At 34.7% G+C, this 16,639-nt stretch overlaps 1 protein-coding gene across 2 annotated transcripts in view; it reads left to right on the plus strand.

Annotated features, from left to right (window-relative positions):
• Nucleotides 1-587: 587 nt before the first annotated feature.
• Nucleotides 588-16,639, plus strand: part of mthl15 (methuselah-like 15) — a 32,841-nt gene continuing 16,789 nt past the window's right edge. The window contains exons 1-2 of one of the 2 annotated variants that reach the window (XM_073968419.1): nt 588-709; nt 933-2,195. In XM_073968419.1, coding sequence (XP_073824520.1) covers nt 1,253-2,195 — 943 coding nt within the window. In that variant the 5' untranslated portion in view covers nt 588-709; nt 933-1,252. Of the gene's footprint in view, nt 832-932; nt 2,196-16,639 lie in introns of both variants that reach the window. The other variant, XM_073968418.1, reaches the window with a different exon arrangement.

Raw genomic sequence — 16,639 nt, forward strand, 5'->3', positions numbered from 1 at the left:
GAGGTAGTGGTGTAGGGTATCACATAGTCGGCCCCGTCCGGATTACAGCCTTTGCTCACTTGTTTGAATTTGAATTTAGTTACGTTAAGAAAATAACTTTGAATAGTGAAAATATTGCAGCCCTTGCAATGTATAAATCTACTTCCCATTTTTCATGGTAACCGCTGTATTTATTTACCTTTTTTTAATTCCAATTAATTTAATGTATCCTCTATACGGATATGAAAAGTAACATAAAATATACTTAAATAATTATTCAACACGTATGTACATGTTGAACATAAAGATTAGCTTTCCAAGGTTTTTGAAATGCGCAACGGTGATTAATTTTATCCTGCGGGACAATTTTATTCACTCTTGTGCAATTTTTTAACGTTTTGTGTATGTCACTCTTTCTCTCACTCTCTTCCGCTTTTAAAAATCCAGTCCAGTTAAAAGGAAAAATTCTTGAGAGGTGTGCTTATCTCAAATATGTTCTTTTTTATTAATTGAGAATAGTTGCAAAGGCAAAAAGGTGTTATTTGTTTATGACCATAGTAGAAACAACTCAGAGTCATACATTCGTCCATTCATTCATAAACATTGCTACCGTGAAATGAGTTTTGCCGAACATTTAGCACTTATCCAAGTGCCCCAAAACATTTTGCAGTTAGTTGATTGCGAGAACTTTAAGTGAACGGACGAACTACGAGCGTAAAGTGAAATTAAAGTGCGTGTGTGTGGGCTTTTGTTTATATTCAGAAGGAGACCAATTGTTTGCCATCAATAATCGGAATTTTGTTTATTTATATAAATTTCAATTTCTTTCGAAAATAATTCTCGAGCCCAAGCGTAAATGTGAAACATAGAATTCTCCCAAACCCGCAGACGAAGCAATACAAAGCGAAAATACTAGCGAAAAGAATCAATATTTTGTGTTATTTTTTGATTAGATTAGGTATTTGATTGAAAACACCAACAACTTCACAGCGATCATTTTTTACATTGTGATCGTAACTCTTATCTGTCGGCCAGTTAAGGAAATTTCGTCACTATAGCGCCCGCTGCCCGGTGTTGTTTGTATTGATGGCGTTACTGCTGGTGACAAGCCGTTAAAGCAAAGGGGTAATAAGAAAAATGTTTAATGGTAGCGATTTCTTCACAAGAATAGAGGCGTCATTGGCAATCGTATATTTTCTGAATATTTGTTTGCCAACAAAATCTGCATAAGATCCCGTCACTGATTGCAGAACACAAGAATTTTGTTCGATCAATGATTTTCCCAATAATTTGTGCATTACTCATTGCTGGCAAACGAACGGTAACACTAACAGCAGCTACTGATGTCCTCGATCTCAAAAGTGTGCCTCTATGTTGTCCAAGAGCCGATTGGAAGTTGGCCCGGATAACAAATGATCTACACGAAGTCGATAGATATGAATGCGTTCCACAATCCTTAAATATAAGTGTAGCCCAACTGTCTCCCGGTCAAAGAGAAGAAACGACTGTTTTTGAAAATGCAACTCCAGTTTACGGTCTGGGTATACGTCTGAGCGAAGATCATATGACTAATTCAAGCATTCCCGTCTGTGAAAATCAGATATTCAACAGATTTGCAAAGAATCACGACGTGGAGATTGCTTCAGATGCCTGTGTGATGGGTGTACAAGATGAACTTGTGACCGTATCATGCTCCCAAGATGATCAGCAGTGGAGACAAATATCATTTGCCCAGAAATGTTGTCCACTTAACTATGTTTACGATGGTAGTCAACGCAAATGTGTTCAAAAAGCAGAAGCTCTAGACTTCCAAGTGTATCAGCCATTTTTTAAGACTGTAGTAATTTTTAATGACAAGCCTATAGATTGTCCCCGTGACAAAGTACTCGTCGAATATAAACTAACACAGTTTAAGTTTTCCATCAACAATGGACGCATATATCTTCGACCATTGAATAAAATATTTGGTCCATCCCGGTATTGTATTGAAGCTGTAGTCAACGCACCTTATAGAAGTGAGCAGGAGTTTTTGGTGCGAACCTGTGACGATATAACATCTACGTGCCGTCGAATGCCCTGCATTAGGCGTTGTTGTAATGACGGTGAAATGTTTACCAAAGGTAATGCAACATCGTACTGCAAAAGGGATGAGTCAGACACAACGTTTCACAGTTTTGAAAGTCTGGATATAAGTGGAAATTTTAGTAAACCTCCAGGTAATTAAAGAGAAATTATCATTTTAAATTCGCATATTAAAAATATATAGTTTTTGTTTTGTTGTCAAAATTTAGTCGTTGGTTAAATTATATGTACATTCGTACATACGTATGAATGTATTGTGTATAAATCTGTATTCTTGAAAATGATTTAACAGCAAATTGAATGTTTAGTATGTTTTGGAGGATTGTTTATTGTACAATTACTTGTTTACTTTAAAGACCAAAACAATCGCCACATGAACAATCTCTTAGTGAACAAATCAACACATATGAAAATATTTGGTTTTTTAGTTCCGAAAATATTCTATCAAGAGTTTGAGCGTCATTTCGTAAAAAGTTGTGCATACTCTTCGCTAAGGGGGCACTGGTTTCCCAAAAAAAAAAAATTAAGGAAACAATAGGTCGAAGTTTCAGTATATCCCCATTTACTGTAATCACCCCAAGTCGTGGTTATCTCATATTGTATGTTAAAATGTGTGAAACGTCTACGGCTATCTATCAGTAAAAAAATATCAAGCAATGGGTAACATCCGAAATTTTGGGAGGGTTGTGTTGTGATCACTTTCGCAAAAGCCCGTAACTTCGATTTCTAACTTATATCATGTAACGTAAAACCAGCCTTTATCGTGGAGTTTTCAAGACCCTCGACAAAATTTCAGTTTAAAGTACTCAGAAACGAAATTTCTACAAAGTCTGATGTGGGTCTTGTTTACCAGTGTTATTGGTGATGGTCAACAAATATTCAGGGGTCGGAATGGGCAAAAACTTCTGGGAGGAAATAGTCAACTTTTTATTCCTATGCGAAAATCTATTAGGGGAAAAGCCTGTCAATAAAAGTAGGAAATCTCAACTTTACAATGATTCAAAGTAGGTTGGCGTAGGTAAGATGTCGCAATAGTACCTTTAGAACGGTACCTCCCGATTTCGATATTTTGAAGGTTGTGGCCTCAATATCCAACTGAAATGGCTGAAACTTCGCATTTAGTCTTCGAGAGGAGAGTACCTTGAGATTTTCGGTATTTCGAAGGTTGTGGCCTTAATATACCGAAATGGCTGAAATGTTTAAGTCTTTTTTGAGGGTATACAATTATGCACCAGAAATTTGTCGGTATAGGTCTATAAAATGTTACCCCCGATTTCGGTAAATTGATAGTTTTAGCCACTTTATTCAACCTTTGGTATTTAGTCTCGTTGAAGTACTCCCGATTTTCTGTATTTTGAAAGTTGTACCAAATATACATAAAACATTTAAACGTTGGTAACTTGGAAACGGGTTGAGATTTTTTAACTATTCAAAAAACAATTTTGTAGGCTGAAAAGTTTTTCGTTGTTGGCGTTTTTTAAAGTTTTTCCTGACGTAATCTTGGCATGATCGTAATTAGTGTCGCTTTGCAGGCAATTTGGCCAGAAATTTCTAGTTTTTGAAGTTATTTTCCAACAAATGACTATGTAAAATAATTAAGAGTTATATCCAGAGTACGTACGAACAATCTTATGGTATATAGAAAGTCCTGTATTAGCCAGACTTGTCCTATTTAACGGTGTTTCCCTGATAGAGGTAAAAATCAGGACATAGAACAAAATTTTTTGCACTTTTCTTTTAAAATAGTTTTTAGAAACATTGTTGACAATATCTCGATCATTTCTACTTTTATAAAAACAAAAGTTTCAACACCCTTTGTTGCTTTTCAAGCCCAAATAATACTATTACACTCGGCGAATTTCATAGAATCACTTAAATTATTTTTTTGGTGCGGTTGTTTCAAGGTTTACACTATGCAACACTGAAAATGCAAACAACTTCTAGCATGGATTTTTTAAAAGTACATATTTAGACTACAAAAACCCTAGTTGGGTTTTGACCTGTCAGATCCAGTTCGGATTTTATGGCCTCATCTAAACCGGGCTATATCTTCACTTTTTTGCATTTATCTGGCCTTTATCTCAGAAACGAATAGGAATTTGGTCTTGCTGTCTTTAGTAATATTGTAGCCCCAACCTGGTAGAACTTATCTTTTGAAAAAACCACATAAGAAAAACTTCATCTAGGGCATCAAAATCTATAAAATATAGAAAATTTTACGTAATTGCTGAAATTCTGTTCAGTATCGGCTAAACTATTGGGAGTTGAACCAAGTAACCTCTTGCAAAATCTTCCAAATAAAGTTCTCAACAATTCTTTAGAACATTCTGAAACTCTAAAATGCTTACTTCATGTTGTTTCAGCGGTATTTAGCATCATATCTTTTACAACACGTATTTCAAACACAGTTCACACCAACAGTTTATTCTCGCATTTCGGACTTCACTACATTATTAACATTTTTATTAAATTGTCGTTGAAAAATGTACTGAAAACGTCGGCAAACTTTGAACATTTGCTGCAAATTTTAATGAAAAACGGTTCAGTAGATATAACCAAAGTGTATTAATCGTTAAATTCTACCGATGTCATGAATGTTGTCAACTTGAATTAAAATATTACAGAATTCCACTACTATGTAGTCTTCTTGATTATCATGTTACATGTTCTTAATACACCAAATAGAAAAATATTTTACCGTCAATGCCAACACATTTGGTAATTATTTAAAGCTCAGATGGTCAAGTTTCATTATCAAGTTCTAACTTTGGAATATGCCCAACAAAAACAGAGATACCACCATGAAACTAAAATTCCACAAATTGGAATAATTGAGCGTCTTATTCTATATTTTTAGTATATTAGTCAAGTCAAAATAGATATGCGTATATGGGTAGGGACGTACGCAGGGGGTCCTCCGAAATTTTTTGGTCAAACAAAATTTTTTAAACTAATGTAACAAATTATTACCTTTTTTCCATCTCATACAATTTTTTTGTGTTTGGAGATTTCAAATCAAAACTTATAGTTTTTCCCTCTTTACAAAAATTTTGATTTCAATGATTGATTTCAATAAAATGGTCCACTGCTTCAAGTACTTCCCAAATAAAATTTGAAATATCCGATTTGGTCTCAACTTTGCACATCGGATAATTTCTTCAAAACGTGCATCAAGTTCCAAGAGGATATGTATGGACAACATCTTCGGGTGCCTCCCTCACAAAAGTTCAACATAAGTGCAGTTTAAAGATTGTTCGAACATCCTTTGGACATTTTGATATTCCCTTTTTCGTAGCCAAGTTCATGCTTCCTGTCAAAGATGTTAATACTACGGTGACCAATTAAAGTCGAAAGGAGTGACACTCAAAATAATATCAATTTCCAAAATGGACTAAAAGATGTTTCCGTTTGTTCGGAACGTCCATAACCGTTAAGATAAATGTCCCAAAATTTCGATATTTTTATTGGCAAGTTTATTTGCCCAAAAAAGAACACAACATTCCAAATACACCCTAAATACATAATTTTTGGGAAAAAAGGTTTTGGTTGTGTAGCCGTTCTTCGATTTGTTCATGGACAAATATCGCAATTCACACAGGCTGAGGACATATCTCTGTCGGCAAAGTCGACTGATACTTGTTGTACTTATTTTCCAGAAAATAAAATTCACGATCATCAATTTGCAACCCCGAAAACAGTGTCATTTATTTGCCGGAACTGAGCCTTAAAATGGCAAATAACCACGAACGGTTGTAAAATTCTGGGTTTACCAATACGTGGTTAAAACTTCAAAATGCTGGAAACGGGGCAGAGCTTTTGTATGGGGACAGACCGAACGTGGTTCGATATGGTTAATTTTCAATTCTTAATATCCAATCGACACATACCACCTATTCGTCGACTATAAGGCCGCGTTCGACAGCCCAATTAGAGCAAAGTTGTTTCAAGCCATGTCTGAGTTTGGCATCCCTGCAAAACTAATTCGACTATGCAGGATGACATTGGCTGACACAAGATCAGCGGTTAAAATAAGAAAGAACCTCTCCGAGCCTTTCAACACAAAACGAGGTTTCAGACAAGGTGACAGTCTATCGTGTGACCTATTTAATATCCTACTGGTAAAGGTCATAAGAAATGCGAATATATATACGGCCAGAGACAAAAACAGCACGATATACAATAAAGATGTAATGTTGCTTGCATACGCAGATGACATAGACATAATAGGTAGATCAGCGCGAGCCGTAACAGCCACCTTTGCAAAAATTGAAAAAGAGTCTGCCAAAGTGGGTCTGGCAGTCAACGGCGGTAAGACGAAGTTTATGCTATCAACACGCAAGTCATCCAGTAGACTCGGACCAACTGTGGATGTTGATAATTATTATTTGAAATAGTAAATGACTTTATCTACCTCGGCACCGCCATAAATAAAACCAACAATATAAGCCTTGAAATAAAGAGAAGAATAATCTTGGCAACAGATGCTACTTTGGTCTAAATAACTGTTTATTTAAGAGCAAAACCACCTCTCGTCAAACAAAACTTACACTTTACCGGATACTGATACTACCCGTTCTTTTGTATGGATCTGAAGCATGGGTACTTGCGAAAGCAGATGAGGCAGAACTTGGTGTGTTTGAGAGAAAAATTCTTCGAAAGATTTATGGACCAATATGCGTTGAAGGTGAATACCGACGTCGTATGAACCACGAGCTATACCAGCCGACCGACATCGATATAGGAAAACGCATCGAACTACAACGATTGCGTTGGTTTTGCCATGTCTGCAGGATGGATAAAGATGCCCCCGCCAAAAAGGCATTTGAATACGAGCCACTCGACGGTATACGCCCCAAGGGAAGGCCAAAACTCCGATGGAAAGACCAAGTTGAAGAAGATATCACAAAACATGGCGTCCAAAATTGGAGAAGTAAGGCAAAAGATCGGTGCGTTTGGAAATCTATTCTTAGTTCGGCTTATGGAACAAGACGTTCTGTTTAGTATAAAAGCCATCTAAGTAAGTAAGTAATATCCAATACTAGATACTAGTGGACCCGGCGAACTTTGTCTCGCGGACGGGTATTGATTACGTGAGTTTAAATATGCATTCTATGAGATTGATATCACTTTGCAGAGATTGAATGCACATTGCAGTAAATGTTTGATTTGATGTATTTAGGACGACGTAGAATGACACATGTATCGGCGTTTTGAAAGTTTACGTCGGGAAGTAACCTAAATAGGCGTGGCAAGTTCCGCCCCTTTATACTGGATTTGAAATATTAAAAATCAAAGTGTCTTTGCTTTTACTGACAACAATGCGGGATATCTTTTTTTAAAAAAATTAACCCTCATGCGAGTCACCAAACGGGTCTTGTTGGTCCCTTTTTTTCAAAAACGTGTAAAAAACTCCTTAAAATGTGATCGTATCAGATCAAAATATTCTACAAAGTTATTTGTCCAAAACTTTAAATCGTACCTAAACGCAAGGAATCTGTCAAAAGTAAAACCAGTAAGGAAAGGATCAAAGTCGGGCAGGGCCGACTATATTATATCCAAATCGTAACCGATTCCTTTATAATTTGGCACATTTATTTCCAGACCGAATTCGGTCACACATTCCTAATATCATTGAACTCGGACTTATATAGGTGCAGCAAATACGCCAAATCGGCCGAACATATATATGGGAGCTATATCCAAATCTTAACCGATTTCGATATAATTTGGCACATTTATTTCTACACCGAATTCAGTCACACATTCCAAATTCCATCGAAATTGGAAATATATAGCGTGTTTGGTACAGAAATTATGTGAAATCGTCCGAAAATATATATGGGAGCTATATCCAAATCTGAACCGATTTCGATATAATTTGGTACTCTAATTTCTAGAGCGAATTCAGTCAAACATTCCAAATTTCATCAAAATCGGACGTATACAGCGTGTTTGGTGCAGCAAATACGTGGAATCGGGCGAAAATATATATGGGAGCTATATCCAAATCTGAACCGATTTCCACCAAAAGCAATAGCGTTCTTCCTATGGCTAAAAAAATTATATTTCCAATTTTTCAGCTGAATCGGACAAATAATGCGACCTGTACTTTGCGAATAAAAATACATGGACAGACGGACGGACATGCATAAATCGACTCAGAAAGTGAATATATGTATGTATATCCCCAAAAGGAACTATAGGTCTATTTCGTTTCCTTTTGTATGTTACATACAAATGCACAAAGACATAATACCCCTTACCACAGTGTGATGTAGGGTATAATCACGCTTTACGGTTAATGTTGTACTTTATCTGAGTTTATTAAGTTTAGTCCCACAAAACTTCATTTAAGGTAGAAGACGTCAAAGACAAAAATATTCTCCATCAAATTTCAATATAAGTCACCGATTAAATGAAAAATGTATTTGCAATATATATCAACAAAATATATACATCAAATTTGCCAACAAAACACCCAAATATTTTTTGAATAAATTTGTTTTGTTCTTTTTTCGAGTTAATTCATGAGAGTAACATGAAATTTAGTTTTAGACGAAAGGTGCTAAAAAAGAAATATTCTACACAACACCGACGTACGCAGGGGGGGGGGGGGGGGCAAGGGGAAATGGTTTGGTCGAACAAAATTTGTTAAGCTGCTGTAACTAGTTATTATATTTTTTTCTCATAAAAATGTTTGTATTTTTGGAGATTTCAAATTAAAACTTATATTTTCTTAAGTTTCTGAACAGAAAATGTACATCATTAACAAGTTTTGTAAGAAAATATTTAAAAAATTTTTGTTTGTATGCTGTTTTTGAGAGAAACTTCCAATGAAATCTGAATTACTTCTTCATGTCATATCATTCCACTATCAAATGCGAATTCCTTAAGGAATATACTCCAAGTTTATGTCATATTCAAACTATATGGAGCTCTCGAGGCTTAAAACTCATCCTGTAACAACAAAAATAACGAGTTCAGTTTTGTGGGAATGCACACTGGTCCCAACCTGCGACAAAAATCGATATCAGCAAATCTCTGCGACAATTTAGCAAGTTTTCTCTAAACATATTATATTTTAGTATTCCAGCACTGTTTTTGTAATTTATAACACTATTTAACAAAACAATACAGAAGAAGTTGACATTTGCGTATAATCTCTTAGAAACTTTAAAAACATCAGTAAGGTTGTGACTTCTTACAAGGCAAGTAACTCAAAATTGAAAGGATAAAATTATTTTTTTCGAAATGGAAGTTTTAGTACAAGGTTTTCTAATTACTTTTACATAAAAAATTGTACACATTATTCGCATAAAATGTGCTGGAAATCACATTTTTATAATACTTTCTTGTGGGTTTTTTTCCAAGTCCTAAAAAAAGTTTTTGATCATTGAGAACTCCAAATGGCAAATTACAACCAATTCGGGCCGAAAATTTTGATAATATCTTCAAGATACCTGAAAACGGGAGGTATCGTAATATGAGAGCTATACCGAAACCTGGACCTAAGACCACAATTTTTGGCGCAGAAGGTTTTTGACCATTGGGAACCCCAAATACCAAAGTACAGCCAATTAGGGCCGAAAATGTAGATAAAAGCTTCAAAATACTTAAAATCGGGTGGTACCGCTATATGGGGGCTATAGGAAAAACTGGACCCATATTGATGATGTTTTGGCTAAAGTATTTTTTTACTTATTTTTAGCATATACTGAAAAAATCAGATTGATCCGACGATTATAAATATTTTTGTCGCACCTTCCCATACAAGTGGGACCACTGTGGAATGGAAGTATATGAAAAAATGTCTATTGGATACAATGTATGAAGGGTTGGTCCTTCGTGGACTACATCTTGAAAGCGAATTAGAAATTTGTTTTACTGCCATCGCCAACATTTTGTTATTCTATTTTAGACAAATTTGCTGCTAAAAAGTATGAGAAAATAATGAAGACAAATGAATTTTTGTGCGTGACTTGTTTTTACTTTCTTCTCATCACCGACGTTTAATTGTAGCCTCAGATTTTAAGGTTACGAGATTATATACACTAGAATACGATGCAAATAGGTCTCATCAAAATAATGATTTTAGACTCCACATAAATATGTTTGGAGATGATGGAAGTACTTACCACCGTCCATCCGTCTGTATCTCTGTTTGTCTGGCAGGTTGGAACTCATGATAACTGTCGAACGGATCAACCGATTTGGTCCAAGTTATGGATCTCGTAATGTTTTGTCCCAATTAAATTTAAGTCATATCGGTAACTCCGCCATAAAAGTTCAACAATTTTCAATAAAATAGTCGAAGGGACTAACCGATTCGGTCTAAAATCGAACCTAATATGGACTATCTCGGTCCACTCGCAAAATTACTTCCAAAAGTACATCAAGTTCCAAGAGAATATGTTTGGACAACATCTTCAGGTCACTCATACAAGTCTAACATAACTGCAGTTTAAAGACTGTTCGAGGATCCTTTGGACATTTTGTAGTCTTGTTTACAGCGATATCCTATTTTTCGTGCACAAGTTCATGCTTCCTGACAAAGCTCTCAATGCTACGGTGACCAACTAAAATAGCTTATGGGCGCGGTAACTATCGAGAGGAGTGTCTCTCAAAATAAGATCCATTTCTAAAATGAATTAGCTTATTATTAGCGAATAATTAAGTGGGGTTCAATAAGGATCGATTGTTATTTGTCAAAACTATATAGAACTAAGTCCATCAAAGTGTTTGTCATCGAGTCCAAAAACTTCTAATCGTACAATTAAGAAAAAAATATAACGCTTCTTTTTTAACATTATATTAAAAGTAAAAAAATAATCCTGAATCATAGTACGGTTACACTATAGTTTTATGCCGGGTTAACCCACTTCGAGAGGATTTATTTGACGTTTGCGTAATGGAATTGACATTTGAAATCCAAACCCACTTGGTTAATCCGGTTAAGTGTAACCGGTATCAGACTCTATCTCTTCCGGTAAATAACACTATGCAGCATTTTAAAAGTAATCTTGTGCAAACAATTTGAAGTGAGGATTTGAGGGATATGTCCCTGAAACCAATGCAAATCTTCTTCTGACCTCTGACGCAAATTTGTAGATAAGGGTCAGAATAAAATACTTGGACAAATATTGAACTGGAAAAAACTACAATTATTACCTCAAATTTTATAATATTTCTAAAAATTATATAATTTGTATAGATTTCGCACTATATCTCCAAAACTGTTAATTTTTTCTTAATGTTTTCATTTGGAAACAAAGCAACGACAACGGCAGCCGATATTTTTAAGATCCTAAATATTATGAATTCTTTCTATTGAATTTATATACTTTGTACCAATATTTCATATAAAATTCGAAAAATCGAACATGTAGAATGGAATATGTGCCAAAATTTTCCTGTCCATCGGACAAAAATTTACGGAGATATTAGCTTTCGAAGGGATACATTTATTGTGTTCTGTAAGTAGCATAGAATCTAAAAGCGTCTTTTCCTCGAAGTGGCACTTTTGAAAGCGGTGTCCACTGTAGCTCGAAAATGGATGCTCCGGTTTTTATATGTTTTTTGGGACTATTATACACATAAACCATGTGCTTGACCGAGAGAGTCTTTAAAAAACTGCTGACGGAGTCCGTTTTTTTAAACCGAAATTTTGATTTTAACTGTTCAAAATTTTCAAAAATTTATTTTTTTAATTCCGTTTCGATAATGGACACGATTATTAGGTTCGTAATGATCCCACAAAAACATATGCTGATCGGTTTATTCTTTTTCGAACTACAGTGGGTACCGCAAACTGCTTTAGTAAAAACAGTGCTTTATAGGCGGGCATCAGAAAGATTATACAAAAAAAAAGTTAGAAGGTAACTCAAGGTTTAATAGATTTCTTATAAAAAATGCATGAAAATGGCTTTTCTGATACTTATAAGTGCCCATAACTCCTTAAAATAGCTTAACGGAACGCTACACAACATTTGAATTTTTCAAGATTTTTGGCCAAGTTGGGCCCCCCCCCCGAAATGATATCCTGCGTACGTCCCTGCTACACAACATTTCACTGAAAAAAACTAGATACCTAACCCTGCGTTTACAAATGCCAGTATTGGCAAGACAATAGCAAAAATACAACCCTTTTTCACAAATACATTTATAAATTTTTAAATATGTATAGAGAATAGTATGAATGTATTGGTGAAAATGGTTTGTAACTTTGCTATTGTCTTGCCAATACTGTCTTTGTGTAAACGCCTAGTAAGTAAAATACTTTGTTAAGAAAATGGCGTTACAAAGTTAGATATTATATGTAGAAATTATTTGTTAAACTTTTAGACTCTTAATTAACAGTTATTCCATACTGAGTCAAAATATAGTAAAATACTTCACTTTTTGGGGATTGTGTCAATATAAAAAATGTTCCAAATCAAATTTCATTATGAGTCTGTGAACAAAAGAAAATTGTAACTATAATATTTAATATCTCCAGAATCTTTCGCTTTTTATATATGATTTAGGACCATATTCTACAGTTTTTATTCACATTTTCGTTATCTGCGGTCACAAAATATATTTTATTGATGTTTTTTCATAATAATTATTTCAGAAGATTATGTGTGCTCGATCTAAGCTGTTTTTGGTGAATATATATAGGGAAAATATTGATAACCCAGATCGGACTTTGTAAAATTACGTATTTTAGTACTATAAAGTAATATAACGGCATCAGGATAAGTCAAAGTTTCCTGATTTGTATGTGAAAATACGGGCATGGTCTATATAGCTATTATCCAGTGAATATATATCTGATATGCGAGTCCTAACATCCATGATTTTGGCATGGTCCTAAATACTATAATGATGGCAGCTACTCCTGCTCTGAAAAATTCTATAAAAGATAGGTTATATTAACTGCAATGGAAAACTTCTATACAATCGATGCGGCAACATTTCTTAATATTTTGTCATAAAATGCAAAATCGAACACAAAGCTTACAACATTTAAGATAGAGCTTTCAAAGAACATTATACAACTCCTACAATTTAAAATCTATATAACTCCTAGGAATTTTTGTATTGAAGATGGATTATATCGGTTCGTGTTTTGAAATCGCCACTATTTGCTCTTTTGTGGAGGTACAAAGCTTTCTTACATATTTTTTTCGGTAAAGCTCCACGTTGCGATAAAGCACCAATAATATGACATTGCCCGATATTATGTATTTGGTCTTCGCAAATCTTTTTTACAGAAAATTGTTGGTCCAGTTCTTGAATCGGGAAATCTTTTATATCTCGGTCATCTTTATAGAGTTGACAGATCTGTGGACATTTTTTATTTCATTTAAATTATTTCAATGCAAATTAAATTGATTGATGCAAAAAAATATGTGTTAACTTTCATGTATTTACAAAACTGAAGCATAAGACAATTATTTTCCTATATTTTTTTGCAAATTTTCGCGGATTTTTCGCGATTTTTTAGGTTTTATCCTTTTTTGCCATTAGACCATTCGGAATTGGTGCGAATTATTAAAATCAGTTCTGCCGTTCTTGAGTTCTACGCGTTGTAACTAACATCATTTCCATTTACATATAGATTTAAAAAAATATATATGACAAAAAATATATATCCCTCCGAAATTCAACAAAATATGCCTATAGAATAAATAAGCCTATTTCCACCGGACATATTTAAACAAGTGGGCGTCAATTTTTCTTTCAACAAAAATCTAAGTTGACTATGGCGACATTAAAAAAATATACCAATCGGTCCAGCCATTCTCAACGAAAGACATTTGATTTTTTATATAGATAGAAAACTGCTCAAAAAGTTATTTCATTATGTAGTGTAGTCTTATGTTGTTGTTGCTATGTTACACTGTGTTTATGCTGCAAGCAGTTTTAAAGTCTTTCTGGAAAAGGACATAAATATAAATAAAATGCCAAGCAAACGAAAACCGGGTAATTGTCCCGTAAACTTTATAATATGCTTCTTTTATAACTTAAAAACAACAGTATTTGCTATAGCTATCATTGCAAATAAATATTCCTATCTAACTAAATGTAAAGGTCTCCCTCGAATCGAACACCAGATTGGTTGGCGTACAATAATACGGAATAACAAAGAAATATATCAGCGACTTTCGGATTAGAACCATTACCAATTTATTTGTTTAACAGATTGTGAACAATTTTTGCATTGCTCTTTACCGGTTCGTCAATAGTCTGGCCCATCACACACAATAATCAAATCATTGTGTTTGCCAATTCACACCACTTAATAGCATTCGTGTTTATCTGTTGTCTGATCATTAACATAGGAGTAAAACGTACATACATATAAATGCACATATCTACTTATGTAAATACATATGTTTGAGTAAACACATTTGTATATAGTACAAATTTTATGTCATACAGCTGGGGCCAAATAAAACCAGTAAGGAAAGGAACAAAGTCGGTCGCGGCCGACTTTGTGATACCTATCCTATACCACTGTGGATATGCAAAATATATATGGGAACTACATTACAATCTATTCCAATTTCAATATAATTTGGCACATTTTTATTCTAGAACAAATACAGTCACACATTCAAAATTTTATCGAAATTGGACATACATATGTTTGGTGCATCAAATACATCAAATCGGCCGAAAATATATATGCGAGCTATATCCAAATCTGAACCGATTCTTACCAAAATAAATAGGGTTCCCGATCTGTACTTTGTTTTCAAAAATACATTAACAGACGGACGGACACACGACTCAGAAAGTGAATGAAGGCAGATCATCAAAGGGAACTATGGGTGTATTTCGTTTCCTTTTGAATGTTACAAACGAATGCAGAAGGACATAATACCCCTTAACACAACGTGGTGTAGGGTGTAAATATAGTTCATTTACCCAAAGACTGTCATAATTCATAATAAATTTTTCAATATGTGCGGCTTTGGCCAAAACCTTTCCACTGAAATTGAGTTAACACATAAACATATAAAATACCAACTGAATTGCCAGACGCTGAGTTTGCAGTTTGCTGCGAGAAGCAAAATAAAACGAAAATGCTGATGTTGCAATTTGGTGGGAAGAACATTTTCAAAACAAAGAGTAACACTCACTCTGCCGTCGCAAGTCAAGAACATAAGAGCCAGCAACGCTGCTCGCCCAACATAATTAAAAATAAAACACACAACAATTTGTATTGATGTAAGTTATATACGATTAGGATGGTCGTAGAGAAAATCTGATTAGACAGAAACTCGTTTTATCACAAAATAAAACGAATTAGGCCCAGGAATTTTTGCATATTTTGCATATCGTGCATATTTTTACATATTTGCATAAAATGAGCATATGCAAAACCATATGCAAAAATATATACAACCGAAATGGCTAAAATATGGTATTAAGTCTTTGTTAGGGGTATGAAACTTTACACCCGAAATTTGTCCGCATGGGTCCACGACTTCATATAGCCCCAAAAGAACGGCCTCATGTTGTGGCCTCAACATCACACTTAAATGGCTGACATTTTGTATAAAGTCATCGTTAGGAGTATAAAACTTTCCACCTGAAATTTGTCGACATAGGTCCACGTCTTCATATACCCCCATAGTGCGGTACCTTCCGATTTCCGGTATTCTGAAGGTTGTGGCATCAATTTCCCGCCAAAATGGCTGAAATTTGGTATTTAGTCTTCCTTGGGGGTAAACAAGTTTCCACCTTATATTTGTCGGTTTAGGTTCAGGCCTTCATATAGCCCCCATAGAACGATACTTCCCGATTTTCGATATTTTGAAGGTTGAGGCTATGGTTATGCATTTCTCTATTTTATTGACTCGTCTGAAAAGAATTTTAAACAGAAAAATTGTACATACAAACATTTTTGTACTCATTATTGAAATATTTGTTGCATAAGAAAATATGTAAAATGCATAAATATTGCATATGCAAAAATGTATGCATTTTGCATTGCAAAAATGTATGCATTTTGCATATGTCATATGTTTCGATTGCAATTTAATCAGAAGCCAAAAATATGTCCAGTCCCAAAATTTGACATGAATCGGACCAAAAATAGGGCTTGGATAAAATTCCGCTCTCTAGTAATAATGCATCCCTTTTTTTCCAATGAGGGTATTATAAGTTGGTTTTGGTCCAACCGATTGTAACACATCGAAATAATGGTCGATGTCTCGTCGAGCTGAGTTGATATGGCTATGTGTGTTCGCCCCTCTGTCCATCTAAACCTTTTAATCTCGCTACAAGTCGCAATTTTGATCGGATCGTCACGAAATTTTGGGTATTGATGGCGATCACAGGGCAATAAGCCTATTGATTTTGGTGATGGTCGGATAATATTCTGGGAACGGAATGGACAAAAAAACTTATTAGAAGAAAAAGTCAACGTCTTATTGCAAAGCGAATATCTCCGCAAAACCTGGCAATAAAAGTAGAAAATATAACCTTTACAACGATGTCAAACAACGGAGATATCGCAATAGTCGCTAAACACACCCAACTTTTAATTTTTTTCGATTTTAATTGTAATGACTATGCAAGTAGA

This window comes from Musca autumnalis, unplaced genomic scaffold, assembly GCF_047663935.1.
Source record: "Musca autumnalis isolate F117 unplaced genomic scaffold, ASM4766393v1 scaffold_2, whole genome shotgun sequence".
NCBI classification, from domain to species: Eukaryota; Metazoa; Arthropoda; class Insecta; order Diptera; family Muscidae; genus Musca; species Musca autumnalis.